The sequence below is a fragment of the Micromys minutus genome (genome assembly GCF_963924665.1).
Source record: "Micromys minutus genome assembly, chromosome: 1".
Lineage (NCBI taxonomy): Eukaryota > Metazoa > Chordata > Mammalia > Rodentia > Muridae > Micromys > Micromys minutus.
Genome location: NC_137969.1, coordinates 45735491 through 45748170, shown reverse-complemented (window position 1 = coordinate 45748170; position 12680 = coordinate 45735491). Strand labels below are relative to the sequence as shown.

At 46.3% G+C, this 12680-nt stretch overlaps 2 protein-coding genes across 3 annotated transcripts in view; one reads left to right on the top strand and one right to left on the bottom strand.

The window, feature by feature from the left end:
* The first annotated feature begins 405 nt into the window (after positions 1-405).
* COMMD1 (copper metabolism domain containing 1) overlaps positions 406-12680 on the top strand; it is a 116637-nt gene continuing 104362 nt past the window's right edge. For both annotated transcript variants that reach the window (XM_080920266.1, XM_080920265.1), the window contains exon 1: positions 406-595. In XM_080920266.1, coding sequence (XP_080776392.1) covers positions 419-595 — 177 coding nt within the window. In that variant the 5' untranslated portion in view covers positions 406-418. The remainder of the gene's footprint in view (positions 596-12680) is intronic.
* On the bottom strand, positions 6829-12431 carry LOC308433120 (U2 small nuclear ribonucleoprotein auxiliary factor 35 kDa subunit-related protein 2-like). Its single transcript, XM_080933024.1, has one exon. It carries the CDS (start codon positions 11005-11007, stop codon positions 9721-9723), a length of 1287 nt encoding a protein of 428 aa, XP_080789150.1. The 5' UTR covers positions 11008-12431; the 3' UTR covers positions 6829-9720.

The following is a 12680-nucleotide window of genomic DNA, read 5'->3' as shown; positions in this document are numbered from 1 at the left end:
ATCATGTCCTCAGGAGGTAGCTACATTTGGGGGTGGGGGAATTACAGAGCTTTGCCCTGAGTGGTAGGCACTATTCACTTAATTGCAAACTCTAGAATGAGATACTGCTATAGAAAAGTTAAAGTGGCATTCTTACGGAGTTACGGCTAGGTATCTCCAGCAAGCGATCTTTCCTTTGAGTACGCATCAGAGTGAAAAAGGAAACAGCAAAAGCAGTGTCCCTAAAGGAACGAGTAGATTTGGCTGTGGTGGAAGTAGTTGATGGGTGTGGCAGAGAGCAAACGGGAGAACGGTTTAAATCAACTAGTGGAGGAACCCGGCTTCGCGTTCCGTGGGTGCCTTTGCCAGCATTTTCGGCCCTTCTCGGCCCCCGTAGCGGACCGGAGATCAGCCGCTGGGCGACAGGCCCTTCCTGGCCATGGCGGGCGAGCTGGAGGGCTGCAAGTCCCTAAGCGGGCTGCTGAGCGGCCTGGCGCAGAACGCTTTCCACGGACAGTCGGGTATCACTGAGGAGCTGCTGCACAGCCAACTCTACCCGGAAGTGTCACCGGAGGAATTCCGCCCCTTCCTGGCGAAGATGAGGGGGATTCTCAAGGTACAGTTGTTCCGCCGAGCAGCCCTGCCCTCCACAGCGTCAGACCCGCCCCCAGCCTCGGGTGCTGCTCAGTAGCAGGTCTTTGTATGCTCAGCTCTTCTCCAGAGCCGTGGAGCTCGCTGTTTATCCCTTTGACTTAGGGACACATAGCGGTGGAAACCCTCCCCATGCCCCCGCTCAAGACTTCTCTGTGTCTGCAGTATAGATAAGTTTCAAGTGTTCTTTGTCCCGAACTTTGATGGGTTGCACCAGGGCTTTAGTGCACTTTAATCTCTGCACTAGGGAGGCAGAGAACAGCTTGTACGTAGCGAGTTCCAGGACAACCAGGCAAGCCAGGGCAATGTGGTGAGGTTCTTATTTAAAGAGAGTGAGAGTGTGCTTGGCAGCTTTCCTAGGTTGTGGAAGTTGGAAAGCGTTAGAATGAGGTGGTTGGTGAGATAAAGGATTAACTGGAGTAAACACCATTAAAACAGTCGACTCTGTGGTTAAGATATACTTACCAAATGGAACGAAGTATATACACTAGACTGTCTCATGAAAAGTATTAGAGGGCAACATAACAGGTGAAATTAAGTAAAAAGACTTATTTTATGGTATGGGTGTGGTGCCTGCATGTGCACTCGTGGTTGGAACGGTTATAGGTCACCACGTGGGTGCTGAAACCCAGGTCCTCTGCAAGAGCATTATAACGTGCTCTTAGCCTCTGAGCCATCTCTCCAGCACCTCCCCACCACATCCCCCCAACCCCCGGTTTTGAGATAGGAACTCTTGTAGCCCAGACTGACCTTGAACTCACTGTGTAGTTGATCCTTCTTCCACTTCCCGAATGCTAGAATTACAAGCATCTACACTACCCCCTGCTGTAGCGTGTGTGTGTGCACGCGTGTGTGTGCGTTTAGGGCGTATGGAGGTTGTGGCTCTAGACTGGCACCTTGCACTGTCTCTCTACCCATCTTTACAGAGCCTCTCACAGTACCTGGAATCCAGTCTCACTGACTGACTAGACCAGCCAGGAACTCGAGATCTATTTGTATTTGCTCTGCCAAGGCTTGGGTTACAAAAATAGGGGCCCATGCCAAGCCAAGCCGTCTCATGGGTGCTGGAGAATCAGAACTAGGCCCTGACTGAGCTATCTACCCAGCTGGTTCCTGTGATTTGTTTTTTGTTTTTGGTAAGATGTTATAACTAAAGGTGTTATTATTTATGTAATTACTATACAGTGTATTGTTTTCACAAGTTTGTTTTTTTTTTTTTTAAATGTGCAATGGCATTTTGTCTGCATGTGTATCTTTGGGAAGGTGTTGGAAATTTTGATGCTGGAGTTACAGACAGTAATGAGCTGCCATGGGGGTGCTGGGAATTGAACCCGGGTCCTCTGAAAGAGTAGCCAGTGCACTTAACTACGCAGCCATCTCTCCAGCTCCTTCACAAAGTCTTTAAAATGTTATGCATATTTTACATTTAAACTTTTTAGTTGCAGCTAGCCACATTTCAAATGCTTAAAGTGGCCACATGTGGCTAATGACCACTATATTAATTCTGATTAAGACCCATGTGGCAGCCTATTTCAGTCTGTCACCAATTTTAGATCTAGCACCTTCTGGTCTTCATGGGCACCAGCTACTCATGCAGTGCACATATATATGTGAAGGCAGAACAGTCATACACATAAAATAACAGCCCACACCTCTTTAAAAGACAGAGCGGATGGACTAGGGAGGTGGTGCATTAGGTGAGGTGCTTGCTGTATGACTGGGAAACTGAGTTGGACCCTAACCCCCAGGTAAACTTCAGTCATGTATGTAACCCAGCTCTTGTGAGATGGAGAAAGGAAGATGCCCAGACTTCACTGGCCAGTCAACCAGCCTAGCCAGTTAGTGAGCTCTGGGCTCCATGAGATCTTGTGCTAGAATTTAAAAATAGAGTGGAGGGCCAGGGAGATAGCTTAGCAGGTGAAGACTCTTGCTGTTAAGTCTGACAATCTAAGTGAAGTTCTTGGAACCCATATGGTAGAAAGTGAATTAATTGTGGCAACTAATTCCCTGGCCTACACAATCACTTCTTTTTCTTTTTTTCTCTTTCTTTCTTTCTTTCTTTCTTTCTTTCTTTTTCTTTCTCTCTCTCTTTCTTTCTTTCTTTCCTTTCTCTTCCTTCCTTCCTTCCTTTCTTTTTTAAAGAAAAGCTGGAGAGTGATAAAGCAGGATACCCCAAATCAACTTCTAGCCTCCACACCACAGGCTCACCCATTTACACACAAATGGTTGTGCCAGTGAGGAAAATACCTCTTACATCCAGCTGCACAGATGAGGAGGCAAATTTCAGATGTCTACTTTTTTGTTGTTTTTTTGAGAGAGTGTTTCACTGTGTACTTTAAGCTGTCTAAATAACTTAAAAACCAATGAAAGTTCCTGTTAAATTTTAGCTTGCTACTAAAAATCCTTATGCTTTTATTTATTACAATAAATATCTCCTTTTTTAAATCTCTTTTTCAAGACAGGTCTTTATGTAGCACTGGTTATCCTGAAGCTTACTCTGTAGACCAGGGTGGCTTTGAACTCGAGATCCACCTGCTTGTGGTTCCCAGTGCTTGGATCAAAGGCAAACACCACTACCTAATTTTTCTCAACAGTATTTGAATATAAGAGAAATAAATGCAATTACTTCACTTGCATTTGACTGGAATTGGCTCATGAAATGGGAAAAGTGATGTCTGAGTCACTTGTGGTAAAGTAGTGTCAGAGAGGTGTAGGTCCGATGTGCTGACGCCCTGGAGGAAAGACAGGGCATCTTGAATTGAAGGCCAGCTTAGGTCTACAGAGCTCACTAGGCCAGAGGCTGGGGATGTAGAGTGCTTGTCTAGCATGTTCAATCAAGGCTCTAGTTCTGAACCACTGTCATCAAAATACAATTTGAAGTCTTGTATGCTTGTAGACATTCTGAGCAATTTTATTGGTATCATATGCCCTGATTGGATGCCTGCTATTTTATCAAATCTTATTCTTCAAGTAATCTGTCAAGATTTTCTAGAAGTTTGTATGTGTTTGGTGTTTACTTGGTCTACAAGGATCTAGGGCTGCAGGAAGAACTGCACATACTGCAAGCAGTATTTTAGGATCTAATGTTGGTGTTACTGTTCATCTCCAGACGATTCTTTGTTTTATAATAAGATAAAATTTGCCAAGTAATACAGAGAAGAGAGTATTTGCAAGCTATCTCTTTTATTTCATTTTAAATATGTTGCTAAGTGAGGTCTAGGAAATTTGAGTTTTCTGAGTGGGTCTGAGTTATAAGGCTTGCCTGACTACCTACAATAGGCAGTGCTTCTAAAGCTGCAGGTTGGGTGGCGGGTAGCACAGGTGCTCATCATGATTGCTTTATTTATTTATTTCGATGTTATGTATTTTATTTTATGTTTTTCCTTTTTTAAATTGGAAATTCTTTACATTTACATTTCAGATGTTATCCCTTTCCCATAATCCCATCCTCCCTCCCCTCCCATTGCCTCCATGAAGATGCTCCCTCTCCCAATGACCCCCTCCACCTCAGCACCTTGGCGTTCCCCTACACTGGGAAAACGAGCCTTGGCTGGGCCGAAGGCCTCTCCTCCCATCGTTACTGCTTTAAAAGAGAAGGCCTTGATTAGTTGAGATCTGGAATGTGTGCTTAGGAAGACTTGTTTTAAATCATCAAATCACCTTAGAAGTAAAAATTATTTTTATGTATTTATGTATGCCTGTGCACGTGAATGCAGGTTCCTGTAGAGGCCAGAGGTGGATTCCATGGAGCTGGAGCTACAGGTAGTTGTGAATTGCCTGATATGGGTCGGAACTCAGGTCCTCGGAAAGAACAGTGCATGCTCTTAACCACTGAAATAGCTCTTGAACCCCAATTCTTATAAAAACATAAAGTGAAAATGATTTTTAAGTGGAGAATGTCTATTAAGTTTTTATTATATATATATTTATTGTGTGCATAGGTCAGAGGATCACTCTGAATCCTGTCCCCTACCATATGAAATTGCTTTTGTTTCTGAGACAGGGTCTCATTATATAGTCTGGGCTTGTCTGGAACCCACTATGTAGACCAGGCTGGCCTGGAATTCACAGGATCCACTGCATGTCTGTCTCCTGAATGCTGGGATTGATGGTCTGCAATACCAGGTGGTTTTGGGGAAGTCAAGTCCAGATGGCCAGGCTCGGCAGCAGTGTCCTTTTCTGCTGTGCCATCTCACCAGCCCATCCATCTTTAATAAAAGGGAACATAGGTAGATATATGATGTAAGGGTGTTATAGTATTTATAAGCAGAAGTAAGAAACTGTGGACAGAAAGGCATTCTTTCTGCCAGACGTTTTTCCTTTAAACTAAAAGCTAATAATTTTATTTTCACAGTTCATGATACAAATAAAACTACTTTTAAAAAATCCCTCTTTTCCTAACCAAAACTATTCCCTATGCTGGATATGGGGAGATGTCTTGCTTGTCATACCACTGTAAGATACTCAGGTGTAGCACCCTGGTCTCCACTGAAACAGAAGAGTGCAGAACCAGTGACCCCTGCCCTTACCTGATGTCTGTGGCATGCCATGCTAGGTGAGTACCATCTTATCACTGGAGGCCTGGACATCAAGGGCATGCGGTCTCCCGTGGGTGACCTCATTATATGAGTGGCCCCACAAGCATCACCCAGGAGGAGGGGCAATTACTGGTATCATGGGAGGGTCTCCCATATTGGGTCCTTTCATCATACCAGAATGAGGAGGACCTGGGGGACTAGAGCCAGGTGGGATTGTGGCCCCTTAAGAAGGAGGAACAGAGACTGCAGCAGGAGTGTCTTCCCTGTTGAAACCAAGTGTCATTTGTCAGGCTCTGGCCTGCTCTTAGCTGTCTATTTCTAGAAGTAGTCTTTCCCATTCCTCTGTTTCCCACCACTGCAGTGTCTTCAGACCGAGTCATGGATAAGATATGTGTCACAGTAATTACAAGAGAACCACCTCTACCCTGCCGGATTATAGGACCGCCCCCTTATTTTTAGACAGGGTGTCAAGACCAGGCTGGCCTTGTACTTATAGAAACATGCTTGTTAACGCCTGCTGAGTGTTGAGATTAAAGACATTTACTACCACCACCACTCTGGCAGGCTTCTTGAAGGTGCTTTGCTGTTTTTGAACAAAGTGATTATTTTAGATGTTGATAAGGGGCAACTTTATGTGGTAGTCAATGTGAATGGCAGATGTGGGGTAGTAAAAGTGTAGACCATGTTCAGGGGTTAAATAGGGCTGGAGAGACAGCTTGGTAGGTAAAAGTGATGGTTGTTGAAACCCTGAGTTTGAATCCCTAAAACCCACATAAAAACTGGCTGTGTACGGGCTGGAAGATGGCTCGGTAGCTAAGAGCACTTGCTCTTACAGAGGATCTGAGTTTGGTTCCCAGCTCAGTCATCTGTGCGATAAGTTCCCGGGAGCACAGCACAGCACCCTCTCTTCAGTTCCAGGGAGCACACCACCCTCTCCTCAGTTCCAGGGAGCACAGCACCCTCTCCTCAGTTCCAGGGAGCACAGCACCCTCTCCTCAGTTCCAGGGAGCACAGCACCCTCTCCTCAGTTCCAGGGAGCACACCACACCACCCTCTCCTCAGTTCCAGGGAGCACACCACAGCACCCTCTCCTCAGTTCCAGGGAGCACACCACACCACCCTCTCCTCAGTTCCAGGGAGCACAGCACACCACCCTCTCCTCAGTTCCAGGGAGCACAGCACAGCACCCTCTCCTCAGTTCCAGGGAGCACAGCACCCTCTCCTCAGTTCCAGGGAGCACACCACAGCACCCTCTCCTCAGTTCCAGGGAGCACACCACACCACCCTCTCCTCAGTTCCAGGGAGCACAGCACACCACCCTCTCCTCAGTTCCAGGGAGCACACCACAGCACCCTCTCCTCAGTTCCAGGGAGCACACCACAGCACCCTCTCCTCAGTTCCAGGGAGCACAGCACCCTCTCCTCAGTTCCAGGGAGTACAGCACCCTCTCCTCAGTTCCAGGGAGCACACCACACCACCCTCTCCTCAGTTCCAGGGAGCACAGCACACCACCCTCTCCTCAGTTCCAGGGAGCACAGCACCCTCTCCTGGCTTCCCTGGGCACCAGGTACATACAAGAAGCATGTGCAGGCAAAATACTCATATCCATAAATCTTTTCTTTTAAAGATTTATTTATTTATTTTAGGTATATGAGTACTCTTAATACACATCAGAAGAGGGTATCAGATCCCATTACAGATGGTTATGAGTCACCATGTGGTTGCTGGGAATTGAACTCAGGACCTCTGGAAGAGCAATCAGTGCTCTTAACCTCTGAGCCTTCTCTCCAGCCCCATAAAATCTTAAAAAAAAAAGTCTTAAAATAAAAATTCATCATGTAGTGTATCTGCAATTTGCACACACTCCTATGAAGAGATGGGAGGTGGAGACAGGAAAACTCTAGAAACTTAGGGCCAGTTAGCCTGGCATATACAGTGGAAAGACAACAAAGAAACCCCATCTCAAATTTAAGTAGAAGGTAAGGACAAACACCAGAGGTTGTTCTGACTTCACTATGTATACTGGCACACACATGCTCCTGCAGTCACACGTGTGAATGTGTGCGTACACACATATGATACACACGCATGAATGTTTGCATGCAAACACACACACACACACACACACACACGAACACGCACATACCCATACAAGGAATGGTGAATCATCTAATTTGATCATAGTGTGAGGGATGTGGTAAGGAATGCAGAGATCCTTTATTCTCCAAGCACTCCTGTTTGAAGCAGGCTACACACTTACACATGGATGGTAGTAGACTGTGTGTTGTCTGTCACCTAGAAAACCATGTTCTGCGTAAAAATGGGAAAGGGAGATACAAAGGACAGAATGTGAGGAGAAGATGTGGAATTCTAGAGAATACCATGGGTGTTCTCATGCTCCTGGTTTTGATAGGCTGAGGAGCAAACCCAGGATCTAATGCTTGCTAGGTAAGGGAGTAATGCTGAGCTAAACCCAAGCCCAGGTACCAGTTTTCTTATTGCCAACTGCCTGGCAGTTTGTTGTGCAGGGTGTTTCAGGTTCCTAACTTTCACATTGTTTCCAAATGTTAGGTCTGCTTTTCTGACATGTGTACTGAATGCTCTTTTCTATGCACAGTTAATCACAAAAGGGCAGACATTTACTATGCTTATGGATATAGGAAGCAGCCCATTCATTCACACTAGTGCACCGTGGTGCACATGTGGATATCAGAATTATAGGAGTCAGTTTTCTCCTTCTACCAAGTAGGTTCCAGGGATCAAGCCTGCAGCTTTAGGCTTGGCACTTTCATCTTTATCCAATGAACTATTTTACCGGCCCCCACTCTCACTTTGTTTTCTGGGTAGTGCCCAAGGAGTTGTAAAATGAATAAAGTAGTCATAGTATATGCAGCTAGTGCTCTTAACCACTGAGCCATCTCTCCAGCCTCCATTGGTTTGGTCACTATGTGCCTGGAACTCGCTCTGAGATCAAACTGGTCACAATCTATAGAGCTGCTCCCAAGTGCTGGGATTGAAGGTATGCACACCAGTCACAGCACACTGTCTAACTTTTATATGTCTTTTATCTTTGAAGACTCAATAATACTACTTCATTTTTATACTGTACTTACTAGGTTGTTCACTTGTAAAAAAGGCAAACTTTATTATTTTTCCTACCCTTAATACTTATTTCTGGCATGTGATAGGCACTTAGTAAAGATTTGTAGACTATTTGAATAAATGGGTAGTGATTAAATGTGCCAGTCACATTGTAAAGGGTCAGCATAGTTGGACACAGTGTCATATGCCTGTGTCCTAGCTATTGGGAGGCTCTGACAGAAGTCTAGAGCTAGCTTGGGCAATGTGAAGGTACAATTCCTGCTGGGGGAGAGCAGAAAATCTAATACTCCAAGTCAGAGGGGGCACTCTGGCTGCAGAACTGATCTGGCCGGTGCTCCCATTCTGCTCCTCACTGTATCCCCATCCTTACTGTTTTTATTGTTTGCTGTTACTGGGGGTCATTAAACCCATGGCCACGGGCATACTGGCAGGTGCTCTGCAGCAATTCCTCATTGTCCTTGATTTGATAGATAAAGCTTTGCTATAGCATGGTAACATGTTCATTCGTTTGCCATCTTTAGCAGCTGTTGGCAATATAGTACCAGTGGCTGTGACAGATATTGATATTAAGAGCCTAAAGTATTTAAAAATCTAAACATTTACATAATGATAACTCTTACCTTAAACATCTACTCTTAAATTTACAACGTTGGTTTTTTTGGAAACAATATGTGTAAATTATGTTGATTACTTGGTAGAGAACCTAAAATTTTTACTAACTTGTTCTCAAGACTCTTGAGATCTATGATTTAAAAAAAAGTCACTATACACACACACACACACACACACACAACACAACACACACACACACACAACACACACAGGCTTAAAAAAAATAACTGAAGAAAAGTTACCATTGGATTTTTGGAGGTGGAACTATTTTGTGACCCCAGCAGCTGATAGGCAGGTCTTTGTGAATCCAAGGCCAGTCTAGTCTACACAGCAAGTTCTAGGCCAGCCAGGGATACATAGTGACAGCATGTCTATAAAAAGACATTAGTGTTTCTGTAATCCTAGTCTTTTTTTTGTAAAACAGAGATACGTATTTGGAAATTTTGTCCAGATTCAAACAATATAAAAACAATGTTAATAAATATATTAATGATAAAGCATCACAATGCAAAGTTATTACAGGAAAACAACACAGGAAGCCAGCTTAAAGTATATGGAAAATAACATCAATAACATGATACTAAGCATTATAACAGTATTATAAGCATTATAACAAAGAAACAATACCTGGTTTTGTCTCTGTTAAAGCCACAAGATTTTGTAACTTGGTTGGGAATTAGATTAAGTCACCATGCCCTTCTTTTGTAATCAGTTTTGTTTTGAATATCTTGGGGAATCTGAAGGATACTGTGTTAGGTTTTTATTCTGTAATGAAGTTTTGTTGCTGCCAAGCCTGATATCAGAGTCTTGGGTCCAAGTGGTTCTGCCGAAGCCGGGCTCAGGTTCTGTGGCTCTGGCTTTGTGGACCTGGGCTGCTATCCTCATCTCTTCCTCTTCTCGAGCTGTGCCTCTCATGACTCTTGGTTGCCTGTTTGTGAGATTTCTTCCACCGGTGAGGACTCTTCCTCTCAGACTCCCTGTTTCTCTTGGAGGAGTGGTAAGAGCCAGAGTGGTAGCTTCTTGACTTGCTATAGTATTCCTCATGGTGGTCCTTCCTGTCCCTCCTGTCTGAGTTTTTACCAGAGGAGCCAGTCCAAGCTGGAGACAGGTAGATATCTCTGTTAGCTTCTCTGAACTCGTTGTTGGGATTTCTGAACACATGAAGAAAGTTGCAGTGCTTTCCTTTTGGACACTTTTGCATTTCAAATAAACCGCAAATCGCAACCTTCCACCGGGTCACTGGACAGAATTCACATTGGAGCTGTCGTCCAGCGTACCATCTTCCATTAAAGAGAGAGAGGGCTGCCTGGCATTCTTCTTCCGACTGGTACTGAACATACACATTGCCCCTCAGATGAGGTTCCAGGTTGCAGCTTACTTTGAACTGAATTACCTTTCCCACGTTCTTGAATTCGGGCAGCACGTCATGGTAGAAATCCAGGAACTGCTGGTAGGTCTCCTCCTCACTGTACTCCAGATTTGCGTCAGAGTCATAGTCATCCCTTCTGCACTGCTCCATTCCAAACGTTGTAAACATACTCTTCACAAGAAGGGTTGGACTTGACGTGGGAAAGTCATGTTTCCGTGAACACCTGTTACCAAATCTGCAGGCTCCCGTTTTATTGTAGAAGGGACAACTGGGCCGATATTTCTCCAGCCTTAAATCCTTGGGTGGTTCCGGGTTCTGCCAAGTGCCTTCATTCTCAGCCTGGTCCAACATCTTCTGCACTGCTTCCTCCCTCTCTCTCTTCTCCTGTAGCTTCTGCTCCTCCTCCTCTCTCTGTTTTTTCTGTTGTTCTTCCCATTCGGCCTTTATTTGTCTCTCCTGTTCTTCCTTCTGTTTTCTAGCAGCCTCTTCTTTTTTCTTCTTTATTCTGAATTCTTCTTGTGCCTTCTCCTCCCTAAGCAGCCACTCTTCATGTAATTTTTGCCGCTCTATCTCCAGTAATCTCTCCGCAAGTTCATCATTGGCAGAGACATCATCGTCCTCCTCCTCTGGTGGGGCTTCCAGAGCTCTCAACCGAGCCATTTTCTGCCGACGTTTCTTGCGTTTTTCCTTCTTCATTGCAGCCTTGTATTGTTTTCGGCTGAGTTTCTCAGGAAATGTGGTCTGCTGTGATGCCATTTTACCGCAGAGCACGGGCCCCTTCCTGGTTCTCGCGATAACCTCTTTCTGATGCCGTGGATTGAAAATGTCACCAACTGCTAAGTTGTTCTGCTGTTTAATGTTCGTTACCTTCCTGAATAGCGACTACAAGGTGGCACCATCCAGTCCAGCTGACTTTCCTTTTCACCAGCCTAGAGAATTGAACCAGCTGAGTCACGGGTGTGTTTGCGCAGTGCAGCAACCAGTAGTTGTATGTGCGCATGCGCAGTCCAGGGCCCGTGTTTGCGTTAGAATGTGGGCTGTACCACCTGCCTGCGCAGTTACCCGGTTATCCGGTTTTCCGCTGTACGGCCAGGCTGCTCAGTTACCCAGCTATCCGGTTTTCCGCTGTACGGCCAGGCTGCTCAGTTACCCGGTTATCCGTGGTACGACTTGCCTGCCAGTTATGGCCTGCTGCGCAGTTACTCAGTTATCCGTGGTTCGGCCTGCCTGCCAGTTATGGCCTGCTGCGCAGTTACCCAGTTATCCGTGGTTCGGCCTGCCTGCCAGTTACGGCCTGCTGCGCAGTTACCCAGTTATCCACGGTACGGTCTGCTGCACAGTTACCTAGTTATCCGTGGTACGACTGGCCTGCGCAGTTAACCCGGTTATCTGTGGTACGGTCTGCCTGCGCAGTTACCCGGTTATCCACAGTACGGTCTGCTGCGCAGTTATCCGGTTATCCGCGGTACGGTCTGCTGTGCAGTTATCCGGTTATCCGTGGTACGGTCTGCCTGCGCAGTCATCCGGTTATCCGCGGTACGGTCTGCCTGCGCAGTTATCCGGTTATCTGCGGTACGGTCTGCCTGCGCAGTTACCCGGTTATCCGTGGTGTGTCCAGCCTGCTCAGTTACCCAGTTTTCCGTGTTGTGACCTGCCCAGTTAGCTGGTTATCCAGTTATCCATGGTACGACCACCCAGTGCAATCCGTGGTGCGGCCGGACTGCGCAGGTACCTGGTTATTTGGTATGTCCTGCCTGCGCAGTTACCCAGTCATCCGTCATCCGCAATACAACCAGCCCGCGCAGTTACCCGGTTATCCGTGGCACAACCTACGCAGTTACCTGGCTATCCGCAGTACGGCCTGCCTACGCAGTTACCCAGTTATCCGTGGGCACAACTGGCCTGCGCAGGTACCGGGTTGGTTATCCATGGTACGGCCAGCCTGTACAGTTACCAGGTTATCCACTTTATGGCCAGCCTCTGTGGCACAGTCAGCTTGTGGAGTTAACTGGTTATCCGTAGTCCAGCCAGCCTACGTAGTTACCGGATTATCCATGGTACAGCTGACCTGTGCAGTTACCCGGTGGTTATCTGCTTTACGGGCCAGCCTGTGCAGTTTCGGGTGGTTATCCGCAGTAGAGTCTGCCTGCGCAGTTATCCAGGTATCCGCAGTTATCTGCAGTGAGGCTGGTCTGCGCAGTTACCTCGTTACTGCAGTTACGTCTTTTCTCCGGGAACAGCAGGCCTGCGCAGTACACGTCTTACTGCTTTTTGTCTCCGCCCCCTGCAGTGGGAGTGGTCCTGCTGTGGGAATGCAAGGCCCTGAGCCTGCGCAGATCTGTTTCACTGCAGGCTATCCCTACAAGCCACTGTGCTGCGTCAGCCCACCTTCCCGGGCTCCTTTTTGTGGGTGCTGGGGGTAGAAATTA

Bases quoted from the DNA above. Each gene is read 5' to 3' on its own strand.
- LOC308433120 (XM_080933024.1), bottom strand. From the start codon at position 11,007: ATGGCATCACAGCAGACCACATTTCCTGAGAAACTCAGCCGAAAACAA.